Below are 23,509 nucleotides of genomic sequence, written 5' to 3' on the forward strand. Positions count from 1 at the left end.
TTCCAGGCACAGGGAGTGCGAGAAAGAGATGCTCAGCATGAACAGACAGGAAAAAGAAATATGTTTTTTGAAACATGAGGACGACATAAAGAAAAGCAGCGAGCGAGAGAGAGCGAGAGAGCGAGTGAGAGCGAGAGCGAGAGAGAGAGCGAGGATTGTTCAGTGTGGAAAGAATGAAGGGTAAAGACAAACACAGAGAGGGAGGAAGGAAGTTCTCTGTGATTCTCTGAGGCCCACTCTTGTTCTGGGGATGGTCTTTATAGATGCTGTTCTCTAGACCTCACCCTCAACATGCAGCTGCACAGGCCAGGTGTTTCTCTCTCTCTCTGTGTGTGTGTGTGTGTGTGTGTGTGTGTGTGTGTGTGTGTGTGTGTGTGTGTGTGCGACGTGTGCGTGCGCGTGTTGATGTGTACTCATACTCTTACCGTGGGCTTCTTGCCCTCCTTGAGGACAGTCTTACGTCTTAGGACCCCCTGGACTGTGACCGCTCCAGGATACAGGTGGACTGCCAGCTCCTCGGACTCCGCTGAGCTACAGCGGGACGGACACAGCGTCGATAAAACACACACACAAACACTCAACATTTAAAACACCAAGTACACACACACACACACTCGCACGCACACACACGCACTCGTGAGATCAAAACAAAAAGGTGCAGTGAATACAGGCGGACGCAATCTGCAAACTCTCTCCTCGATCACAAACAAAAACAACGACGACGACGTTGCTTCGTGTCATGAATCGTTGATGTTTAATATCACCCAATTGCCAAATTGAATTCCAACAAATCTCTCTGCATGGCTTTCTGCAAAGTGAGGAGCAGACGGGGAGAGAGAGAGGAAGGCGTGTGCAGATTGTGTCTGTCTGGAGGATCAGAGCAAGGAAAGCCCCAAGTGCAGAAACCCACTGAAGCCCCGGTGGACAGAGGGTGAGAGAGAAAGGGCGAGAGATAGAGAGAGAAGGAGAGAGAGAGAGAGAGAGACCTCAGACACCCCAGCCCTATCTGTAAGCCATTGGTTCTCAAAGTGGGGCCCGGGGGACCCCCAGGGGTCCTTGAGGGAGTTCCAGGGGGTCCCCAGCTAAATGATAGATTAGGCACCAAATGGGCCCTTATGGGTCTGTAACTCTGAGAGTGTACAAATGTACAAAAATACATTTGTACACTCTCAGAGTTAAATTAACATAGATTTTACAATATAAATTGGGGTCCAAGTGATAGAAATGCCATTTAATGGGGGTCCGTAGCCCTAATGCATGTCAAACTGGGGGTCCTTGAAATTAAAATGGTTGAGAATCACCGCTAGAGCCGTAGAAAATCTTCTCTTATCGGGGGTCCCTGGCATATCTTTTCAAATGGGGGTCCGCGGGCTAATAAGTGTCAATTTGGGGGTCCTTGACATGAAAAAGTTTGAGAACCACTGCTGTAAGCGACTCTCTTGACCAGATGAACCCTAGCAGCCATATTCCGGGCATGGTCATCATAATAGGTGAACATTCTGCGACAACAGGGGAGCAATTGGTCAAGAATAGGAGGACATTGAACGAAAAAAGTAAGTCTACAAGCTCACGACATGTTGTGAGCTTGTACACCATTTGATGTAACAGCGACGTATGTTAAAGGTTGTTAATACCTTATTGTCTATGGGATGGGGAAGTGGCTACGATCATACTTAATAATAATCCCTGTCTGTTCTCTCTCTCTACCGTAGGAATGAGGATGCGTCTTCCCAGCCACACGTGGAGCTCATTGTGACTGTGGAAACTCACTCCGAGCTCCAAGCGCTGAAATATGTTGGAAACCAATGAGAATCACTCTAGGTCTACTGAATCTCAACAACGCTACGTGTGCGTGCGTGTGTGTGTGTGTGCGTGTGCGTGTGCGTGTGCGTGTGTGTGTGTGTGTGCGCGCGCGCGCGTGCGCGTGAGAGAGAGTGCGTGTTCAAAATGACAGATTGATGGTGGGCAGTAAAAGACCAAAGACAGAATTATGTCTCCGAGGCAACAAAAGTCTCCTTTACCTTTTGCCGAGTAGAAGGAAAAAAAAAAGACACACACACACACACACAAATGCACTCCCAAACACGCCATTTCACGCCCACACACCCAGCTCCCCATCAGCTGCTTATCCCAACACCGCACACCCCCCTCTAAAGCACCAGCAAAACAGTGGCCCCCAGCAGGGGGAGGAGGGGCATGGAGAGAGGAGGAGGGGGTGGGGGTTTAGTTTAGGTCGGTTCGGTTTCGGGTACGGGTTGTTGTATACCTGCTGGGCCTCAGGACTCCTCTGTAGGGGATGCGAGCCACGCGGGTCACAGGGCCCAGAGAGTGATAGAACCGAGTCCTGTTCAGAATAGGATAGGAATAAGGATAGGTTGGGGGGGGGGGGCACGGAACGGAACACTGTTAAGGTTGTATGTGTGTGTGTGTGTGTGTGTGTGGTGCGTTTAGCTTTTTTTTCTTTTTTTTTGGGGTGTTTCCATGAATTAAAGTTGGATGGAGGAGGAGGTTGGAGCTGTCATTTGGCAACATTATTAGAAGAGTTATGGATGGATTGGCGGTTGCAGCGTTAAAGGATTTAGAAGATTTGGTGTTTTGGAAAAGAGGGTTGCGTTTCCTTTTTCAGGCCTATTGGGTTTCTGGGCCGGGGACGATGTTTGTCTGGAGGAGGGCTATCGTTTTTTTTTTTGGCAGCAGACAAGTTATTGGCGTGCAGGGACTGAGTGGATTGATACATGCTGGCTAAGGAGTGACTTTTGCATCTTTCACTAACGGGGGGGGGGGGGGGGGGGGGGGGAGCAGTGGAGCGATGATGAGGCGGGGGATATAGGCTGGATTATACAGTCGTCGCTGATTCGTGTCACCCATCCGCATCACACAAACAAATATTGTCGCCGTGTGACGCGCTTGTGTGACGAAGCGTTCATTAACCTTTTAGATGCGAGGCTACAGACAATGCTTTGCTCAGGGCGTATCATTGTGCATAGTGTAGCAGCGTTTCGAGGCCAGAGCTTCACACACCATTCAATCACAACAACAGAGTTCAGGGCTAATACGTGGCCTGTTTTTTTTAAACGTGGATGGGAGAAGAATGCACACACACCATATGTGTACTGTATAAATGGACTTACCTCTCAAAAGCTGGCCAGGACATCTCCTCACTGAGCTCGGAGCCCTCGCTACTCCCTGCACGCACACACACAAACACAATTAAAAAATGTAGTACTCCGGACAGGAATGAGAAATTGTGCAGTGTAGGTTAGCTGTATGCATCTTTGGCCGGGTGCCCTGTCCATCGCTTAGTGGGTAGAAAAGCTGGTCACTGGTTCGTCCCCAAGACTTTCCCAGCGTACGGTACAATGTATCGAAGTGTCACTTGCACACAGGGACGTCCCCCCCCTGAGCAAGACTCACAGACCCCCCCCCACCTCCCCCCCCAGCACGGTGACGCTGAACTTGAACGTCCTTTACTGGATCAATAAAAGGTCTAATTTACAACCTCTTTGCTAGGTGCTTGGCTGAGTTTAATGCCAATGAACAGAAGGGCATCCCGTGCATTTTAGGCTTACTCTATTTAATGTGACGCAAATACATTCAGGACCTTACAAAAAAAGGTCCCCACAGGACAGAAACATTGTCACATTAAATGGAGGAGCACAGTCTAGAGTGCAGGCTTTTTCTCTTTGTTTTAACCCATTAAGACCTGGAATCTGTGTGTCACTTTAAGATTTATTTGGCTATTCAAAAATAGCAGATCTACAAGCTCGTAGCGCGGCACCGAGTGCCGCGCTACGAGCTTGTAGATCTGCTATTTTTGAAAAATCTTGAAAAACTTTTTTTTTCCCGATTTTTTTCAAAAAACTGTTAGGATTTAGAAAACATTTTTAAGAATCGCCTCAGGTCTTAATGGGTTAAAAGTGCATACGTCTTACCAAGTGAGATCCCACTGGACAGTGTGGAGCTCTCTGCGTGTCCCCTGGTGGGGGTGTTGCTCTCCAGCACGCTGTCATCCAGCAGATGGCGAGAGCCAGCGTTGGGGAACGTGGCGCTCTTAAACTCCACTGTGTTCATTTTGTGAATAAAGCTGTGTGGACGATGAAACAACAATAGGGAAAAGGATGGACAGAGGGCAGGACAATGGAAGGGAGGAGAGAGAGAGAGATGGGGGAGATCAATATTTTGGTACAACCTTGTGTATAATTAGCTTTTTCTCAATCCTAGCATTGTACACGTCATCTTCCATATACAAAGGAGAATGCACACACGGATATCGAACTAATAAAAATAATTGTGAGGGCGACTGGTGAATCTGAAAGTTTTTTTACGGTCTACAATATTAGAGAGTAATGAAACACTATATCGTGTTTCTTGAGCTGTGAACATATTATTCCTTACACAGTGTATGGTAAAACATGTCAATGCTAGTCATGACGTCAACGTTTCCAAGGTGATATCATAAAAACGAAAATAGAGGTATGAAGTGTTACCACTATTTTTGAAACTGCAAAGCGATGGGATCTTGTACAAAAAAAAGAATCACCCACTCTTTTACGCCTGTTAACTTGCGATGCAACAAAAAGAAATACGTTCAATAAGTCAGTGCTGCCATCTACAGGTTGACATTTTCACACCGTCTTGCCTTGACTAAAATTTGTCAGGCTGTACTTTGGGAGACTTTGACTTTTAACCTGAGACTCTGTTAGCTAGACATACGGGAAGGCTATTGATCTCCCTCAGAATCCATAACTCCACACTCGTTTTATTACCAGGTATGTATACAGTATGAGGAATGTGTCTCGGTGTGGTGGGTTAACTACGGTGAATAACAACGGTATTGAGAAAATACACAGTAGAAAGTGCAATATGCAACAATATAGAGAGGAGGGCTTAACATTTCAATTTAATTTTGACAGGAAGGCTGTACACTCAGCCGTGCTGGGTGCGTTGCTAGACGGCTTTGCCATTTCGGCTTGATGTTCTGTCATCTGAAATAATCTGTATCTGGGATGGAGAAATAACTCACACTGATACAATGAAGGCTAAGCGAGACGCGATGTAGATCGATCTAAAGACATTTGGGAGTTTAGACAGAAATACAATATCTTTCTTATTATACTATTATTATTTTTTTGCATCGTCATGCTTTATAGTCACAGTGAGAGAGACAAGAAACAAGGAGAGAGATGGGGAAGGACATGCAGCAAAGATTTTTTTTAATGCACTACCAGGCGAGCCACCTTCTTGTGAGGCATTAATTGCAAATGAAGACAAATCAAACGTATTTTTAAATATTATAGAAGCAACCGGCATTAACCGGTAATAGATTTTAAATTAACGTTTATGTTTGAATAATTATTACTTATAATTATTTCTGTTTCACTTGTATGATTAAATAAATATGAATTATTTCACGTGTTCAACGATGTACTGCACACAGAGGTCAGCAGCATATACATTCCACTTAATATGAATGATTGCACTTGTTGCACAGAAGCATATAAGTTACATTCCGCATCACACATTGTAATAATCATGTACACAGGAGGAGGTCGCGGTGGCGACCCTAGAAAAACGTGGCCAGACAATCACAGACCCTGATTACCCCCTGATTACCCCCCCAATAGGCTCTATTCACAGCAGCCATATTATGAAGACATTCACAGGTGTTACCAATGATACTAATGAAGGCTCTGTTCCATTTAGTGTAGCACAGTGGTTCTCAGATTTTTCCACGACCCCCATAACTCTGAGAGTGTACAAATGGAACCAAATGGACCCTTACGGGTCCATTTGGTTCCATTTGTACACTCTCAGAGTTACACACCCGTAAAGGGCCATTTGGGAGTGTTTCCAGTGCGCCAACATACACAATATCAGCACCCTGACTCTGTTTGACGAAGAATGGAACAGAGCCTTCATTAGTATCATTGGCAACACCTGTGAATGTCTTCATAATATGGCTGCTGTGAATAGAGCCTATCCCTCTACCCCACTTTGATTGATTGTGTGCAGCATAAGGCGGGGAGGACCGGCTGAAAGTGTGTTTTCATTACTGTTTAATGTGTGGCTCTGCTCTGTGTCCTATTGAGGAGGGTGTGACTTTGACTGACTTGTAGCCCAGACTGTGGCACTTCCTGTGCCCGTAGGGCAGTAGGTTCCTGGGGGAGGGGGGCGTGGCCGGGATGATCATGGTTCCGTCCGCCGCTCCCGTCCCTTTGCGGCAGCAGAGTGGGGACGCCGATGCCTCCTGGCCTGTATAAGCAGGGGGAGACAGGAGAGTTGACACAAACATTTCATTTGTTTAGTTTTTTTTTTTTTAGCGTCCCTATTCTGGGCATGTCATAATAGCAGGTCTGTCGCGATTACAAATTTAAGTTGACTAATAAGATTAATTGTCACTCAAATAATTGCGATTAACGATTTAACCCATTAAGACCTGAGGCCGATTAAAAAAAGTTTTCTAAATCCTTTTTTTGAAAAAAAAAAATATATATATTTTTTTTCACGATTTTTCAAAAATAGCAGATCTACAAGTTCATAGCGCGGCACTCGGTGCCGCGCTATGAACTTGTATATCTGCAATTTTTGAATAGCCAAAGAAATCTAAAGTGACACAGATGCGTTCCAGGTATCAATGGGTTAATTGTGTTTGGCATTGAACACTGGGACATACGAAGGCTTTTAGGCTTCGTAATAAAAAGATGCATCGGGCAAATATGACAAATAACAGAAATATACAAAGAAATTATCGACATATTTAATCATTTTATACATGTAAAAATAGCAGAAATAGCTGATCTCCAAGCTTACAACGCGTTGTAAGCTTGTAGATCAGCTATTTCTGCTTTTTTTAATATTTGAAAACGCGTGAAACATTTTCAACATGGAAACGATTATGGCGATTATGCAAAAATAATTGAGATTATCTCAAATAATTGCAATTAGACGATGATGTAATAATTGTGACAGGCCTACATAATAGACGAATATTCTCTGAAAATCAGCAAAAAATAGCAAATCTACAAGCTCACAGAGCTTGTAAATCGGTCAAATCGGCAAATATTTAGGTATAGAGGGAAAAATGGAGAGGGCTGAATTTAAATCCCTGGGGGAATCCAGTCAACAAAGTACATAAGGATTAAGCAGTTAAAGAGAGTGGGGCTGTTCACTGCACTTGGCATATTTTTCTTAACTGAAAGAAAGTAGGAACACCAAGAGAGACGGGTGCGATAGGCAGCATAGGGAAGATAGACAGTAACACTAACCCAAGGGCATACTCTAGCTCTGATGGAATTGAATCCTCGGTCAGCAAGGGCACACCGATTCTAGTGGTGGGCAACTTAACTGCTAGACCACCAATTTCATTTAATTTGATACCACCATTTCCACAAACCAAAGTGGAGTCCTATAAACATGTTTACGAGTTCTATGAAAGACTCACCGACAAGGTCTTCTTTGGAGGCATTCGCTCGTGGTGTGCTGGTGGCTGGCTCAATCTTCAAAGATAACCTGAACATGTTTGAATCATCAGTTAGTTATTTAGCAGAGACATAGTCATTGGCATTGTGCTGGTCCCAGCATCGGAAACAGGGTCAAACATCGATTGCTAATTAAAGAATCACATGCTTTAAGTTTTTATGTGACTACGGTCACAACGCTGAGGGTAACTTCTTGAGAACCATTAACCCACAAACATTTTGAAGCCTTTATTTGATAGCGACAGTGGAGAGAGACAGGAGATGCGGAGAATAAGCGCGGGGGTGACATGCAGCAAATGGTCCGGCTGCCTGGCCAGGAATCAAACCAAGGGACTCATTGATCAGGGCATTTTGATATGGTATACTATGTGCCCTATAACCACTTAAACAGCATTTGCATTACAGCATTCATTCATGTTGCGACTTACTTATAGTTGTCATCCTCCACAAACTTCTGCAGTTCCTCGATATACCTGACTGAGTTGAGATACTTTTGGACATGAGGCAATACTGTTATATCTGAGGGAAGATAGAGAAAAAAACGTGAATTAATTAAAGTCAGTACGTGAGTCAGTAAGTAAGTAAGTCAGTAAGTGACTCTGAGCTCTGAGCTCCAAGCTCTACTCGACTAAAACTATGACGAAAAATGTCCGTCGACTACCTTTTTCACAGACGAAAACTAAATAAAAACTAAGCTATGATGACTAAAACTAATACTTAATATATTGACAATTTCGTCAACAAATAAAAACTAGACTAAAATGTTAGTGAGGGACGAGTGGAGAAGAGTTCCAGGAGAACTAAAAGACAAGTCATTTTATGTTTGGCTCGGGTGTTGCGCTCTGAAAATAGCAGATCTACAAGCTCACAACGCGTCGCGCTTTTAGATCGGCTATTTTCAGCATGCAACCAAGTGTAAAATCACCCATTATGACGTCATCAAGGCACCGACAAAATACATTTTAGTCGACTAAATCAACTGCAGATTTAGCCAACAATAATCTTATGATAAAAACTAGACTAAAACAAAAACATTTCAGATGACTAAAATATGACTAAAACTAAAATGGAATTGTATTCAAAAGACTATGACTAAAACTGAACACAAACTTGCTGTCAAAATCAATACTACACAGCATGTGTGTGCAATAAATCTGTGACATTCTGTGTCCAGATATGTCTGTGTTAAGTCCTTCCACGATACACAGACATGTGGGGGGGGACTTATGACACTTATAATAACACTTATGTGATCTTACCGTAGTTACAGGATCTCTGCAGGTCTGATATAATCCTGAGGATGTTATTCATCAGGTTGGATCTCTGCTCGTTCTCCAGTATGCTGCCAGTGGAGGGATAGGCGGAGTCTATATACGTCAGGTCTGACAGGTACATACCTGCAATAACGAGAAGAAGAAGGACAAACAAAAACACAACATTGTTTAGAAAAATATCATCCAAGGGGTGCCTAATAAAAGAAAATGGGCCTATTTCAGAAACACGTATTGTTAAACTACACCTTTTTTGTTTTCATATCACAATCACCCCAGAGCGCAAGAGCTTATTTGGAATAGAGGATATGCGTGTGACATCATCATCAAACCCGGAAGTTATGCAGGAATGCCTACTGAGTGTCAAAAAAATACTTTCTGGCCTTGACAGCCCATGCATCCAAACAGAAAAGTCATATCTGATTGCATTAAACAACATTAAACAATGTTAAACTCATTTTGCATGTTTCTTTGCCACTCGATTTGCCACTCGATGTGCCATTCACTTTAAGCATGCGCATATCCTCTATATTGTACGGCCGCCCTAGTGTAGCGGTTGGAGCACATGCCTTTCGTGCGTACGGTCGTGCGTTCGAACCCTGCCTGGGGACAACGTCAGCAAGGGCATGCGGTCGCAACGGGTCGCCAACGCCAAAATCAAATGGGTTCAGATTAGGAGTGTGCCGATATATCGTCCCACGATATATCGCGATACGTTTTCGTGACGATATGTATCGTTTTGGGGAAAAAAAATATCGTTTTGAAAATATATATATATATATTTTTTTACAATCATTATAATCAGGCATGCTAACACCCCCGAGGTGAAAAGGGTGACAACATGTTGGTTTTTTTTCGGGTCAGGTGTCACACTATTGCCCTATTTGGATTGAAAACGGCTATTGTAGCTGAAAAGCTACAAGTTTGCATGTCTGAATAATGCAAAAACAGAATTATTTGTTTGCATTTACTTTTTTCCTCCCCCATATATTTTCATAATAAAAAAAGTGCGTATCGTATCGTATCGAAGTTGTGAGCCAAATATCGTATCGTATCATTTGGTGAAATTAGTGTATCGGCACACCCCTAGTTCAGATCTGAGCCAAGTCTCCTGAGGAGGCGCGTCTGAAACCTGTCCTGGACGGGAGTCTCCGGACGTTAAAGCGGATGACGACGATCTACAAGCTCACAATGCGTCGCATTGTGAGCTTGTAGATCGGCACGGCAATAGCTCGTTTATTTGGTTAAAAGCTCTATTGTACTGGAATACGTATTAGCCTGGCTCTTGGGTTTTGTAAAGAAGGAATTGCTGTGCGTAGCAATTTATCAAAGCAACATGTTTTGCCGCCGCGCCAAACCGTGTTTATGTTCTGAACGGGCTGCCAGGCCAACTGCTATAACCTCCTGTATTGTGTTCTGGGCCGCTGAGCCAACTGCTAATGCTGTAACTGTATTGTGTTCCGACGGGCCGCTGCGCCTGCCAACAGCCATACTGTAATATGTTCTGATGATCAATAAAATAGCAGAATTCAAAAACAGATTTCTGCTATTAAAATTGCTGTGTCAGCTAAGCCTGGTTAATTGCCTGTGTCAGTCAGTTCGACAGTTCAACAGTTCGACTTCAAACTTGGATGGACGTCATCAACACAACGTCAGCAGTTTCTAATGACATCACGGATCCCTGTGTCTCCATATGTGGGTGGTCGTATGGTAGAGGGTACCTCACTGGGCACTGACAAGTACAAGAGGAATAGGCTCTATGCACAGCAGCCATATTATCGCTTCCTTCACAGGTGTTACCAGTGATACTAATGAAGGCTCTGTTCCATTTAGTGTAGCACAGTGGTTCTCAGATTTTTGAATTTCAGTTTTCCACGACCCCCATAACTCTGAGAGTGTACAAATGGAACCAAATGGACCCGTAAGGGTCCATTTGGTTCCATTTGTACACTCTCAGAGTTACACACCCGTAAAGGGCCATTTGGGAGTGTTTCCAGTGAGCCAACATGCACAATATCAGCACCCTGAGTCCGTCTGACCAGAATGGAACAGAGCCTTCATTAGTATCATTGGTAACACCTGTGAATGTCTTACACTATGGCTGCTGTGCATAGAGCCTATTGCATAAAAGGGTGGGACATGCATTCCCAAGCTATTGTTCCCGAATTACATGGTTCCTGACTTGCGTGGTCAACCAAATGGGCACCGGGGTCTAGTACAGTAGATGCACATCTATCTCCCTTTCCGACATGCTAACTGTCCCATTGGGCAGAGGGTCAAGGTCCCAGTGCGAGGGCCAAATGAGGACATGAGCCCATCTGTCTGAGGTGTTATTCCAAGCCCCGCTGGGATTACAAGGCCATTCCACAAAGAGTGAGCCCGGCTCAATTGTAAACAAACACTTAAAACAGAAAAACAAGGCTGGGACCGTCATGTGGTATCACTCCACGTTGTTTGGATGCACAATGGTGAGCGCGAGCCATGCAGCTGCACTTCTCCTGGTGTGAGGAACCGTAAGGTAGAATTGCAGGCCGCTTGTCTAATGTCTGATGACATCACTTTGACCAGAAATGACGAGAGAAGAAAAACGCCTCACCATCCACCACAACACACAATTCATTTTGATTTCGTGCCGACTTAATTTGCCTCGAACCCTCGACACGGGTCCAAATTAATGCTGAGTTATCGCGCTGACAGGACCTTCTGCTGGTGACACATCATCTCCTCTTCAGCCTCGCCAAACTCAAAGCGCAAAAACTCGTTCTGTTTCTTTCTTCTCTCGCTCTCTCATCGTCACACTCTGCTCTCTCAGTCTCTGTCCTCCTACTTTAACACTCTCAGTATCTCTCCCCACCTCACCTCTCTCTCTCTCTCTCTCTCTCTCTCTCGCTGGCAAGCTCAGAGCGCCGCTCAAATCTTTAGTTTCTTCTTATATAAATATTAACATTAGCAGACAAGCCCGGGAGCCACTTCCCACCGTTCTGTAAAGTGATATTAAATGCGTTCAAATCTGAACGGACTGCGCCGTGCACCTTCCCTTCGCTTCCAGTCCATTCCTCTTCTCTCTCCTGCTTAACCATTTGAGACCTGGGACACATCTATGTCATTTTAAGATTTCTGAAAAATCTTGAAAAAAGTTTGCAAATCTTTGAATATATATATATTAAAGCGAACATTTTAACTCAAATCTTTGCTTCTGGGGGGATTCTACAAATGTCTTCTAAATCCTAACAGTTTTTTGAAAAAACTTATGTCGCTATAATCAGTGGTTCTCAAACTTTTTCATGTCAAGGACCCCCAAAATTATATCAATTTGGCCGCGGACCCCCATCTCAAAATATTTTGTTCCAGGGACCCCCAGAAACAAAGATTTTAGTTGCTTTAATGCTTTAAAAAAAGACATAATATTCAAAGATTTGCACGAATTTCCACGATTTTTCCAAAAATAGCTGATCTACAAGCTCGTAGCGCGGCACTCGGTGCCGCGCTATGAGCTTGTATATCTGCTGTTTTTGAATAACCAAGGTGTAAACAAATGCTTTTTAGCTCAAATCTAAAAATGACACAGATGCGTCCCAGGTCTTAAAGGCTTAATGCAACGCTCACATGCCAGTGACGCGAGTGAGAGCAGATGTGAGAGAAAGTTATCACACACAATGCAAAGATCACACACGCCTCCTTTTGGAAGTTGGAAACCTCATCGGTCGGACAACCAAAAGCATATGCATATACGTGCACACAAGACATATTTACAAGAGAGGAAGCAGCCAAACGGTTATGAAATACACATGCAAAAATAATAAGCACTGTGACGACAAAAAAACCTCCAGGACCGAGGCCCCGGCAGATAAAGGGCCAAAAACCTCCTTGTCAGGGTTCCACAGAGACTACATCATCTGATTAGAACCAGAGAGAACGAACGACACATGGACACACAGAGAAAGAGGCAGAGCTGTGAGATTCTGCAGACACAGATGTAAGACTCGAATTATACTTCGTTGCGCGACAGTGTCGCACAATGCTGAAAATAGCAGATCTACAAGCTCAGAACGCATTGCACTGCGACTTTGCAGACACGGATAGGGTGACCACCCGTCCCGAAATTCGCGGGACAGTCCCCGAAATTGGACCCTCTGTCCCGCGTCCCGCACAAGCAGAGCAATGTCCCGAAAATCAAAGATATAAAAAAAAAAAAAAAAAAAGTTTTTTTTTTATAATACATCGGTAAAATCAGGCAAAAATAAGAATTAAATAACATAGCCCTAACCTAACCCTAATCCTAAATAAATAAACCAAAAACTGGAAAAAAACTAACCCAACCCGCCCAGAACCGCGCTAAAATTTTCGCGCGCGCACGATTTGCGCTACCGAAGCGAAACGAGCAGATCTACAAGCTCAAAACGCATTGCACTGTGACCAGCAGTTGCCAGATCTGCTTATTATAATTTCCCCGCAAGATTTTATTTGAAAATAGCATATCTACAAGCACAACGCGTTGTGAGCTTGTAGATCTGCTATTTTCAAATAAGCTGATGTTAAAGTGCTCATGTGGAGTGCTCATGTGTCGCTTCTTCTTCTTCTTTTGGGCTGGTTTTCCTAGACCAGGTTGCTTGTTTCTCTCACAGAATCTGGCAACACCGACTGTGACCTTTGCAGACACAGATGTAAGACTCGAATTACACTCCATTGCGCGACAGTGTCGCGCACCGCAAAGAGCAGATCTAGTGCAAACACAGATTGTGAGATCTCAGAAGCATGTCATCAGATAATGGCAGCTTGTCATGCAACACTGCATTCTGCTCCGGAAGAGAGAGAGAGAGAGAGAGAGAGAGAGAGAGACACAGACAGACAGACAGACAGACAGACAGACAGACAGACAGACAGACAGACAGACAGACAGACAGACACACACACACACACACACACACACACACACACACAGAGATGTGCATGTTTACAAAGAACAGTAGTTTGGGCACAAATAGAGAGTCTGCGCGTGTGTCCTGTACATGCCCCACTATTTTATGAAAGACTGCAAAGAGACCAGCTGTGCAACTAAAAGAAGGGAGACGAGCGAGCCATGTGGTTCCTAAGTGCTGGGTATTGTTCTTGGATAAACCAGTCAGCTACTACCCTGCAGAGAACAGACACCGTTGGTATTTCAGAAGAAAAGAAAAAAAAAACACAGAACACATTGTGTGCAGGTCAGGTCCAGACTCCAGAATCAGTTGCTGCAGGTGAGGACCTTATTATCCCGTGTTTCGCACGCCCACACATTAAACTGAACGACTAGGGGCGATAGCAGGGGGCGGGGGGGCGAAGGGGGCTCGGAAATAAGGGCCCGGGCAAAGCGCCCACCAACTCCCCACCTGGAGAGACTGATGTTTCTACAACGACACCACAAATCACTTTTATATACGACCCCTTCGTCCATCTTTTTCCGTGCCCTCGCGCATGCAAGCCAGCTCAGCATCTGCTAGGAAGTTGTTCTGAATAAACTAAAGCCTTGATAACTTGGGCCTGAAACTCAACGCAATGCAGCATTATACGATCACACAGCTTCCTATTATTACCCAGAGTGAACGAGTGTGTGGATATAGGGGGGGGTTGTTAGAGGGTCCTTGATCAAAGGTGAGGGGGGAGGGGGGGGAGGGGTCAAAAGGGCCTTGTTCCCGGCTCAATAAACAGTCCTGAAATCAAACAGGTCTTGTTTCCTCTCGCTCATTGCCCTTCCTACTTTAATAGAACTGCAAGCGATCCATTCTGGAGGAGGATGGGAAAGTGGAGGAGGTTCTGTTATTCTCTCTTCGACTTTTTTTTTTCTTTCTTTCCTACTTCATCAGAGTGTGACATCAGAGGTGGGCTGGGCTGTGCCGAAAAAAAAAGAAAAGAAAAGAACAGCAGTCTCCAACCCCCACACCCACCCACCCACCCTCCCTCCCTTCTCCTCCCCTCTCTTCCTCCCTCCTTCCCTCCCCTCCATAACCTCGTCTCCCTCATCCTTTGTGAGAAAAACTCAAGGCGTCAGTCGTCAAAGAGCTCAGTTTGTTGAACAGTCGGTCGTTTTTTTGAGAGTCGTGCCCCATGTCTCAGTCCAGCTGAGCGCCACAGAGAGAGAGGAGCAACGTCTGAGAGGACTCTCTAAGGCCTCGAACAAGAGAGGGCCCTTCCTTATATACTCTGCTGGAACTCCAGGAGCAAAACCTGTTGATCTTCATCAGCTCCACAGGACAAGGGGGGGAGAGTCCGTGTGGGACAGCGTGTCCCCGTAAGAGGCGGCAAGCGGACTTGGACACACAAAGATAAGAGATGAGTCCTGGGAACGGCCAGGGGAGCACTGCAGCTCAGTGAAGTTACAGAGAATATACACAGTACATAAACTACAGGGAGACGCGCTCACTCAAATCACTGCTAACGACTAAAAGGTAAGTAAGCAGCTGCCTGGCAGACGAGTTTGTTTCGCTTGTCCAAGTACATTCTCAGCTCATGTGTTAGTGTGTGTGTGTGTGTGTGTGTGTGTGTGTGTGTGTGTGTGTGCGTGTGCGTGTGTGTGTGTGTGTGTGTGTTCCAGCAGCTGTAAGAGCTCTCTGAGCTCTTGGCTTAAAGAGGTTGAAGAGGTTAGAACGTTCCGTGAGACCGGGTTCCTCCGGCTGCAGACAGAAACATTTAGCAACGCTTCTTTGACTCTCTGGAGGAATAGGATACACTGTATACAGGCTCACTGTATACTGTCGGACGAATGCGTCGTGCAGAAGACGCATAAAAAAAACGCCAGATGTGTACCGTCACGTGAGTCGTGTGTGTGTGTGTGTATATAGGATGACGTCTGAATGTGTACAGTATGCTAACACATGGGGAGTGAGCGGGACAGGGTGCCGTGCACCCCTCGCTTCATCATCGCGTCACAGGTAATGAGGGCCAAATGTTCTCGTCGGAAAGAATCTAACGGGAAATATTTTACGAATTTAAAATAGAACATCAGTCATTCTCTGAAGTTTCTCTTACATTACTGGGGAAAGGGAGAAACGCATAACTTTTGCTTTTCAACATCCACCCCGGAGTTACTAATGCAGTATAATGAGTTTTTCCCTGCAGAGACGAACCCGTGAAGACGGAATTATCCTTCTTGCAAAAGCTGGCGTACTGTACCTCTTTTACTGGAGAGAGTAGAAAGAAAGAGAGAGAGGGGAAAGGAGAGAGAGAGTAAAGGGGTAATAAGATTCAATACATTAAAATGGACATAAGAATGAGACACAGAGACGAAGGCGAGAGAGAGAGAGAAAAGGGAAAAGTAGGGCAACATCAGAGTTTGCGGCATTCCAGTCAAACACTTGAGGGAAGAGCGATCAGATCAGACGAGGAGATTTGGAACGTGGAGCCCCAGCCTTGTTTATTTTCTCATTAGGTTTGGGTTTCCTAATTCTTGCCTTCCTGAAGTCTGGGCCACTAAACGGGGGATGACGAACGGGGACGAATTAACCTGCTGGAACGAGGGTTAAATCAATAATATCCAACATAATGAGGTGATGACATGTCTTGCAGAAACGGTGCTCGGTCTTACACATACAGAGCGCTAGTTCCCACACCAACACACACACACACACACGTGATATTGTGCGCATACACACACACACACACACACACACACAGTATGATGAATGTTGTGGGCTCGACAATGGCAGCTGAGCTACATTTCAATTGGTTACCTCATATGTTCTGGTTTGGGGCATTCAATTAAGCGTGTGAGTACTAAATCTAAGTCTATGCTGCTTCTTATATTTTTGTCTCTGCACCTTAAAAAAAAAGGTTTTCCCCGCGCAAGTTTTTCTGGGACACTGACAGAATAGAAGTCCCATTCATGCAGTCCTTTTTTTTTTTGTTTTTTTTTGTTAAAGGAACTGAACCTGATGACACACTGTAATCGTACTCTAACCACATCCTCCTGTAGTGAACGCACCCCTGTGCAGACATCAGAAAACACAGCCCGCTGCTGCCTCAGCCTCCACCATGATAGCAGAGTGCTTTGAAACGCTAATAATATCTGGGGGTCTGCAGGGCCCTTCCCATCGCCCATTCACAATTATGTTGGGACTGTTTCCACTTACGCCGCTCGGCTGTCCTTCGACTCGCCGCGGAACCACATCTGTGAGGGTTGTTAAGTCGGTGATTCCTCAACCCTTTTAATTTCAAGGACCCCCAGTTTCATTTGCATCGAGGCCACAGAGACCCCCATTACGATACGATCTTTATCTCTGGGGAACTCAAATCGGATTCGGCACTGTAAAATCCCCAGTGTTAATTTGACAAAAACGGATCCGTTCATACCCTCAGAATCAGGTTTATTGTCACAGGTTTACAAGGTAATAAAGTGGGTGAAATTCGCTTTCGTACATCGTTTCCATCGCAACGTTATTTCCATAGAAAGAAGTGGGGGAGGAAGAAGGGGGGGGGGGGGGGGGGGGGGGCAAGTGGGAAGGGAGATCAAACAAGAGAACAACAAAAAGGCCAAACAAGTTATCTACCCTCTCTGAGTTACGGGCCCTTAAAAAAGGTGCATTTGGTTCCTAACTATTACATCATTTAGCTGGGGACCCCCTGGAACCACCTCTTCGAGGACCCCTGGGGGTCCCCCAGAGCTCACACTGAGAACCAGTTCTGTAAGGCTACAAGTATGTTCAGACTGGCAAACCAAATCAGATTTTTGGATTATCAGATAGGAAAAAAAACACAACACAGCAACAGATCAGATTACAACCACAGTCATATAAGGTCAGTGGTTCTCAACCAGTGGTTTGGGGACCACCAGTGGTCCTTGAGGGGGTTCCAGGGGGTCCCCAGAAAAATTAATAGTTAGGAACCAAATTGACCCTTGTGTGTCTGTAACTCTGAGAGTGTACAAATGGAACCAAATGGACCCAGGGTCCATTTGGTTCCATTTGTACACTCTCAGAGTTAAAATGATACAGCAGTGTAGATTGGGACCCCAGAGAAATCAAAATGGTTGAGTCCCTAGCATATCTGTTTCAAATGGGGGTCCCTGGGCTAATATGTGTCAATTTGGGGGTCCTTGACGCAAAAAAGGTTGAAAACCACTGCTATAGGTGGTTTGAAATCTGATTTCAAAAGGTGTATGTCAGTCTGGAAACTGAAACCTGACACACACTTCATCGCACAATGGTTTATGACTAAAAAAGATGACTATGCAGATAGGCTGACGATGTCAGTGAACACACACTTGCAAATAACAGCGTGGGACAGTCAGCCCCATAAGGACCATCATTGAGAAACAATCAGGGTTTGCCTGCAGTCTGAACTATAAGCCCATCGTCAGGGTCCATCTGCGTCGGTTGCCGTGGTAACGATGTATAACAACATACTGCAGACGTGAGTAATGCTTAGCCACTTAAAACCCCATATGGCTGAGTGGAGTCCCCTCAGGGCTCTGTGCTAGAGTCTGTTCTGTTTTCGCTCTACATTGAATATGTTCGACTGTCGATCTGCCATTTTCTGATTCCAATCTGGATAGGCGGGTGCCAGTCTTCAAAAGGACTGAGCTTAAGTTTAAGGACAGTGTGGACGAACTAACATACGGTTAAGAAAGCATTGCGTGAGGCCGTGTTATCAGCGTTTGGAGTTTTTCTTGTGAGTGATAAATCAAAAGTTTAAAATGCTCCAATAACTCATCCACGAAAACAAGCAAGACGGCGAGAGACGAAATAAATACAGGAGAGGCGCTTTCTGAGAATTCTCCAGAACATTCCGTGCCGATGTGAACAGTGCCTTGGCCCTACGCTCACCTGAAAAACTTCTGTCTCCGTAGGGACGGGCCTTCACAAGGAAAACTTAAAATGGGTCATTACTATCCATCCATACCTAAACATACTCCGCTCTTAACCGTTGACCCCGGACATAAATCACAAACACAAGGTGCCTGCTCGCTCGCTCCCGACGTCCTACATCTGCGGACAGTTTTGATGTCTCTCCTAATAAAAGGCTTTAAATGCTCGCTGGACAAGCCAGTAAAAACGGGTAGTCAGGTAGTATACCACAGACCCAGTAGTAGACTGTCAGAAGGCCCCGTAGCTATTACTCCCATTAAACCGCCCCTGTCTGTCAAAGGGCTGTCTTGTAACCCCAACAGGAAATTGACAGCTAGCTCAGCCACCCCCAGCCAGCCAATCACTGACCAGAGCAGTGGGCACGGAGCCAATCACGATGTCGTACTACTTTACTTTGACTGGGGAGGTCTGGGGTCTGAACAAACAAACTGTTTAAAAGGACCACTCAACTCCTGATCTAATCGCTGTACTGTACAAACAGAGCCTGATATAGAAACGGACACACAGACAAACAAATACACACACACACGCTGCACACACAGGGACCTGTACAAAAACACTGCTTTTCAAGGCCAGTGCCTCTAGCATTTGCCGGCCCACACGCGGTTAACCCAAACCGCAGCCACAGCAGGGGGGCTCGTGCCCATACACACTTTTCTTTGGAGCCATTATCTCTCCGCAAAACTCGAGCGTTAAGGACCACAGGCTTTAATACTCTACAAATGGAAATGACGGCAAATAAAAGAAGTTCAACTGAGAAGATCACTAGTGAGAGCAGAGGAACAGTGAAATGTTAAGTTTATCCATTTGTAAATCCGAAGAACGCACAAAATGTACCCAAAATGAACCCGCAAGGGTCCATTTTGTTACATCTGTGCACTGTCTGAGTTAAATCAACACTCGGGATTTTTACTGCGTGGAAAAAGATTGGAGGAAAGGTCTTGTTTATGGCTCGGCTGTGAAGGCTCGTTTGCGGCCCTAATGAGGACTTGGACACAGTTGAATGGACAGGTCAATATGAGGAGGAACCGGTCAGCCAGAAATGGATGAATAATAGACGAAAGGAGACCCAGAAGAGAAGCAAGTGTGTGTAAAACGTGCCCAAAGACTCAGAAGCAGCGTGTGTGCGTGTGTGCGTTTCAACTTGGATCGCAGAAACCGTTGTGCAGCTAGAGGCAAAAAACTTTTAGTAGAGAGGTGTGACTCAAATAGCAGGGGGGGAACGATAATAATGAGAGAGAAAGCCAGCCACAGGTCTAACCATTTCTCCTCAACCAGAAAACGCAAATTATTTAAGCTAATAAATGTTGTAAACACTCAAACGCACATTATTGTTACGGTTTCCTGGCTCTCCTCCGACTCCAGACCCTCCTTCGGCTCTCTCTCTCTCTCTCTCCTCACAAAGTACGACTAAAACGAAAGCCGAGCAGCTGCAAGTGATCCACTTAAAGTTAACCAAGCTGTCACTTCACTAGTTTAACTCTATGCGGAGAGAGAGAAGACGCACCTGAACTGCATGGTGTTGTACAACAAACCAAGTGGGTGGAATTACTGGGAGGCTGACATTGAGTGAATATGCTGACCATTTACTGGAATATTGTGTTCTGCACACACATGTGTGTGTGTGTGTGCGTGCATGTGTGTGTGTGTGAGAGAGAGAGATAGAGAGAGAACACAGACACGGCTGTGTGTTTGTTCAGGTATGGCCGGCGTGATGGAATGATAGAGGGTGGGTGGGTGTTGGGGAGAGAGGTGAGACGCCTGACAAGAGAGATGAGGGAGGCCTTGTGTGAACTCTGTACTCGCCGACACCCTGCCCTAAACTCACATTCAACTCACAACATGAGCTTCGTGCGCTTTCGCGTGTTTGTGTGTGTGTGTCTGTCAATGTCAAGTAATATGCGTGTGTAAAAAGGGTTGAATAAGAGGGGGTGAGCCCCTTTCCACAAAGACTGATTGACTGCGGCGGGGGGGGGGGGTCGTGTGTGTGTGTGTGTGTGTGTGTGTGTGTGTGTGTGTGTGTGTGTGTGTGTGTGTGTGTGTGTGTGTGGAGGATGGGGTGGAGCCACGCCCTATAATCCCACACTCTCTCACAGAGAAACCCCACATGTAGACCTCTGACCCGCGCATGAGCCCACATGTTTAGAGTTTCACTGCAGAAGAACCAAAATAGCCCGGGCGCCGCGGGGCTCACAGGGGGGAAAGACCTGGACCCTTCCCGTCCCCCTTCCCCCCACTCTGGATTGGGAGAACTATACACATCTCTAGGAGGTGAAGTGTGCAGTAATGCTGCTAAGGGGGGAAAGTGTGCGTATGTAACCGTTTCTGGGTTTCATACGCATACGTTTCTTTTTTATCTCGTAAAAAGAATTTCCCGGGGACCACACGGCTTACGTCTTTTCCTAATTAAAACCGCTTATTAGAGCACACGACTTTATTCCACTTCATTTGTACACCCTGACGGGTAGGGCTCTTGGACCGATTAGGAGTGATTTGAGCTTAGTTGCGCTCCAGTGCCATGCGACAAAAATCTATCCACAAGCAATATATACAAGCTTGTGTGAGCTTGTAGATTGAGTGTTATTTCCGCGACACACACACACACAGCGCAACCGAGTCAAAAATGAGTCATTACTGCGCTATGGAGCTTGGACTGGTCTTCTTGACTTCATAAAAACACCACTCTGTGGCGCTGCGCTCCATTCTCCCCCCTCCCTCCCACTCTCATTTCCTGCATCAAAACGTTTAAAGCGGAGCCAGAAATCACACCACACTATTTATTACCAATAGCGTGGTCCTTAGCGTGGTCCTTGGGGGGGGAGTATCCCCCCTCCCCCCCCCCCCCGCCCTCGCCTCTCCCGACTTCACCTACACCCCCGCTCACCCCACAACACCCCTATCGTCTCTTTAGCCTGGGCATTATGACAATCGTCTCATCCTCTTCTCCCGTTTCGCCGTGGCACTGCCATTTATTCTCTCGACTGCGTTCTGCGTCTTAAAGGAGTAGTTCACCCAAAAAACGACTTATTTTCTATCAATTGCACACCCCATGAAGCCTTGAATTCATGGATAATTTTTTGTATTTGTCGCATTCCTAAGCTAATAATTTGATTCCCGTCTCCTACCGACTAATGTATCCGGTAGGAGACACAAAGTAGATTCTTTGTGTCTCCTACCGGAAATACACACGTTCATCAAATTGTTGGCTTAGGAATGCGACAAAAACAAAAATAAATCCATGAATTCAAGGCTTCATGGGGCGTGCAATTGATATAAAATAAATCATTGTTTGGGTGAACTCCTCCTTTAATCCTGGTCTCTCTCTCATTTTGCCTGCGTCGGCTCCGTCGTTTAATTGCTACCACGTTTTCAGCGTGTCGTGTGAGAAGGCGCTGCTTGTGCGTCTCTGAGGGACAGAATGTGTGAGTGGTCTGGTCGTGTCATGCCGCTGAAATATATATATAAATAAAATAAAAATAGGACATAACAAAGAGAGAGAGAGAGGGAAGTTGAGGATGAAAGCTTGGAAGGGGTCAGCGTCGTTCACTGTGTTTACTAACAGTATACGGCTGCTTCAGCTCCAAAGCAGTGCTGCTGTTTATTGCTGTGGGCTCCACGTCTCTTCTTCTCCTCTAGACCCAGTGGTTTTCAACCAGTGGTCCGGGGACCACCAGTGGTCCTTGGGGGGGCTACCAGGGGGTCCCCAGCTAAATGAGTTAACGTAGCCTCAGAATCATTTTAACCACTTGGCTTTGGCTATTAAAAAATAGCAGATATACAAGCTCATAGTGCGGCACCGAGTGCCAAAAATAGCAGATATACAAGCTCATAGCGCGGCACCGAGTGCCGCGCTATGAGCTTGTAGATCTGCTATTTTTGAAAAATCTTGAAAATGTGTGCAAATCTTGAATATATTAATTTTTCAAAGAGAACATTTTTAACTCAAATCTTTGCTTCTGGGGGTCCCTGGCACAAAACATTTTCAGATGGTGGTCCGCGTCCAAATGTATATCAATTTAGGGGGTCCCTGACATGAAAAAGGTTGAAAACCACTGCTCTAGACTCTCTCTCTCTCTCTCTTCCTGTGCTCCCTTTCCTCATCATTCTCTCCCCTTTGCCGTGCGTCTTTCTGACCGGTGATGGATGTGTGGTGGTGCGTTTTTCGGGGGCGTTTTGGACTAGCGGTGGGAAAGTCTGAGGGCCAGATGGGAGGCTTTGCTGGAAGACCGGGGATCTCTGAGACTCTCTGGGAAATACATTGGCCATGAACGTATAAATACGTTTCATCCAAAACATTTCCCTCCCCGCTTGTAACACCGCAATCCATCAGGCTACGCCGACGAGGAGCGCATAAGATACGAGGATCGGAATCGTGATGGATGAATGGATGCTCCGGGGACATGCTGTGACCTGTGAACCTCTGCAGAGAGATACTGTAAGCTTCTCCTGGGCCCTAGATCCTGATTTCTGTGTGGATTTCTTCTTTTTTCTAACCTTTTGGAAGGTTTTGGTAAAAAACAGTTTTTGGAAAAAAACAAAAAAAGTTTTCAAGATTTTTCAAAAATAGCAGATCTGCAAGCTCATAGCGCGGCACTTGGTGCCGCGCTATGAGCTTGTATATCTGCTATTTTTGAATAGCCCAAGAAATCTAAAGTGACACAGATGCGTTGCAGGTCTTAACTCATTTAATGCCATGCTCATTTTTGAATTTTGGCTCTGAGTGCCACCATTCAAATTCATTGTAAAAAAAAAAGTGCTTAGGAAGCGAGATACAGCCTTTTTAAGTTATAGGTTAAACAAGGAGTGGATGGAGCAGCAAATCTTCAAATCATCATATCTTGGGTTCTGAACATGTTTTTCCAAAAAAAAAAAAAAAAAAAAAAAAAAAATTCATGACGTCTTTGACACCTTTTGGCGCTCA

At 45.3% G+C, this 23,509-nt stretch overlaps 2 protein-coding genes across 7 annotated transcripts in view; one reads left to right on the top strand and one right to left on the bottom strand.

Annotated features, from left to right (window-relative positions):
* The window catches only part of ralgps2 (Ral GEF with PH domain and SH3 binding motif 2), a 178,392-nt gene that overhangs the window by 13,925 nt on the left and 140,958 nt on the right, over positions 1 to 23,509 (bottom strand). For 3 of the 6 annotated variants that reach the window (XM_084067237.1, XM_084067235.1, XM_084067236.1), the window contains exons 10-17: positions 8,738 to 8,875; positions 7,907 to 7,997; positions 7,442 to 7,509; positions 6,054 to 6,252; positions 3,933 to 4,084; positions 3,132 to 3,186; positions 2,267 to 2,344; positions 426 to 531 (exon numbers count right to left, since the gene is read on the bottom strand). In XM_084067237.1, the coding sequence (XP_083923363.1) occupies positions 426 to 531; positions 2,267 to 2,344; positions 3,132 to 3,186; positions 3,933 to 4,084; positions 6,054 to 6,252; positions 7,442 to 7,509; positions 7,907 to 7,997; positions 8,738 to 8,875 (887 nt within the window). The remainder of the gene's footprint in view (positions 1 to 425; positions 532 to 2,266; positions 2,345 to 3,131; positions 3,187 to 3,932; positions 4,085 to 6,053; positions 6,253 to 7,441; positions 7,510 to 7,906; positions 7,998 to 8,737; positions 8,876 to 23,509) is intronic. The other 3 variants (XM_084067238.1, XM_084067240.1, XM_084067239.1) reach the window with 3 other exon arrangements.
* angptl1a (angiopoietin-like 1a) overlaps positions 14,822 to 23,509 on the top strand; it is a 33,005-nt gene continuing 24,317 nt past the window's right edge. The window contains exon 1 of the mRNA XM_084067241.1: positions 14,822 to 15,174. The gene's annotated coding sequence lies outside the window, so the exon portion shown is untranslated. The remainder of the gene's footprint in view (positions 15,175 to 23,509) is intronic.

Source organism: Gymnoscopelus microlampas, assembly GCF_963454915.1.
Source record: "Gymnoscopelus microlampas genome assembly, chromosome: 9".
In the NCBI taxonomy this organism is placed as follows: Eukaryota; Metazoa; Chordata; class Actinopteri; order Myctophiformes; family Myctophidae; genus Gymnoscopelus; species Gymnoscopelus microlampas.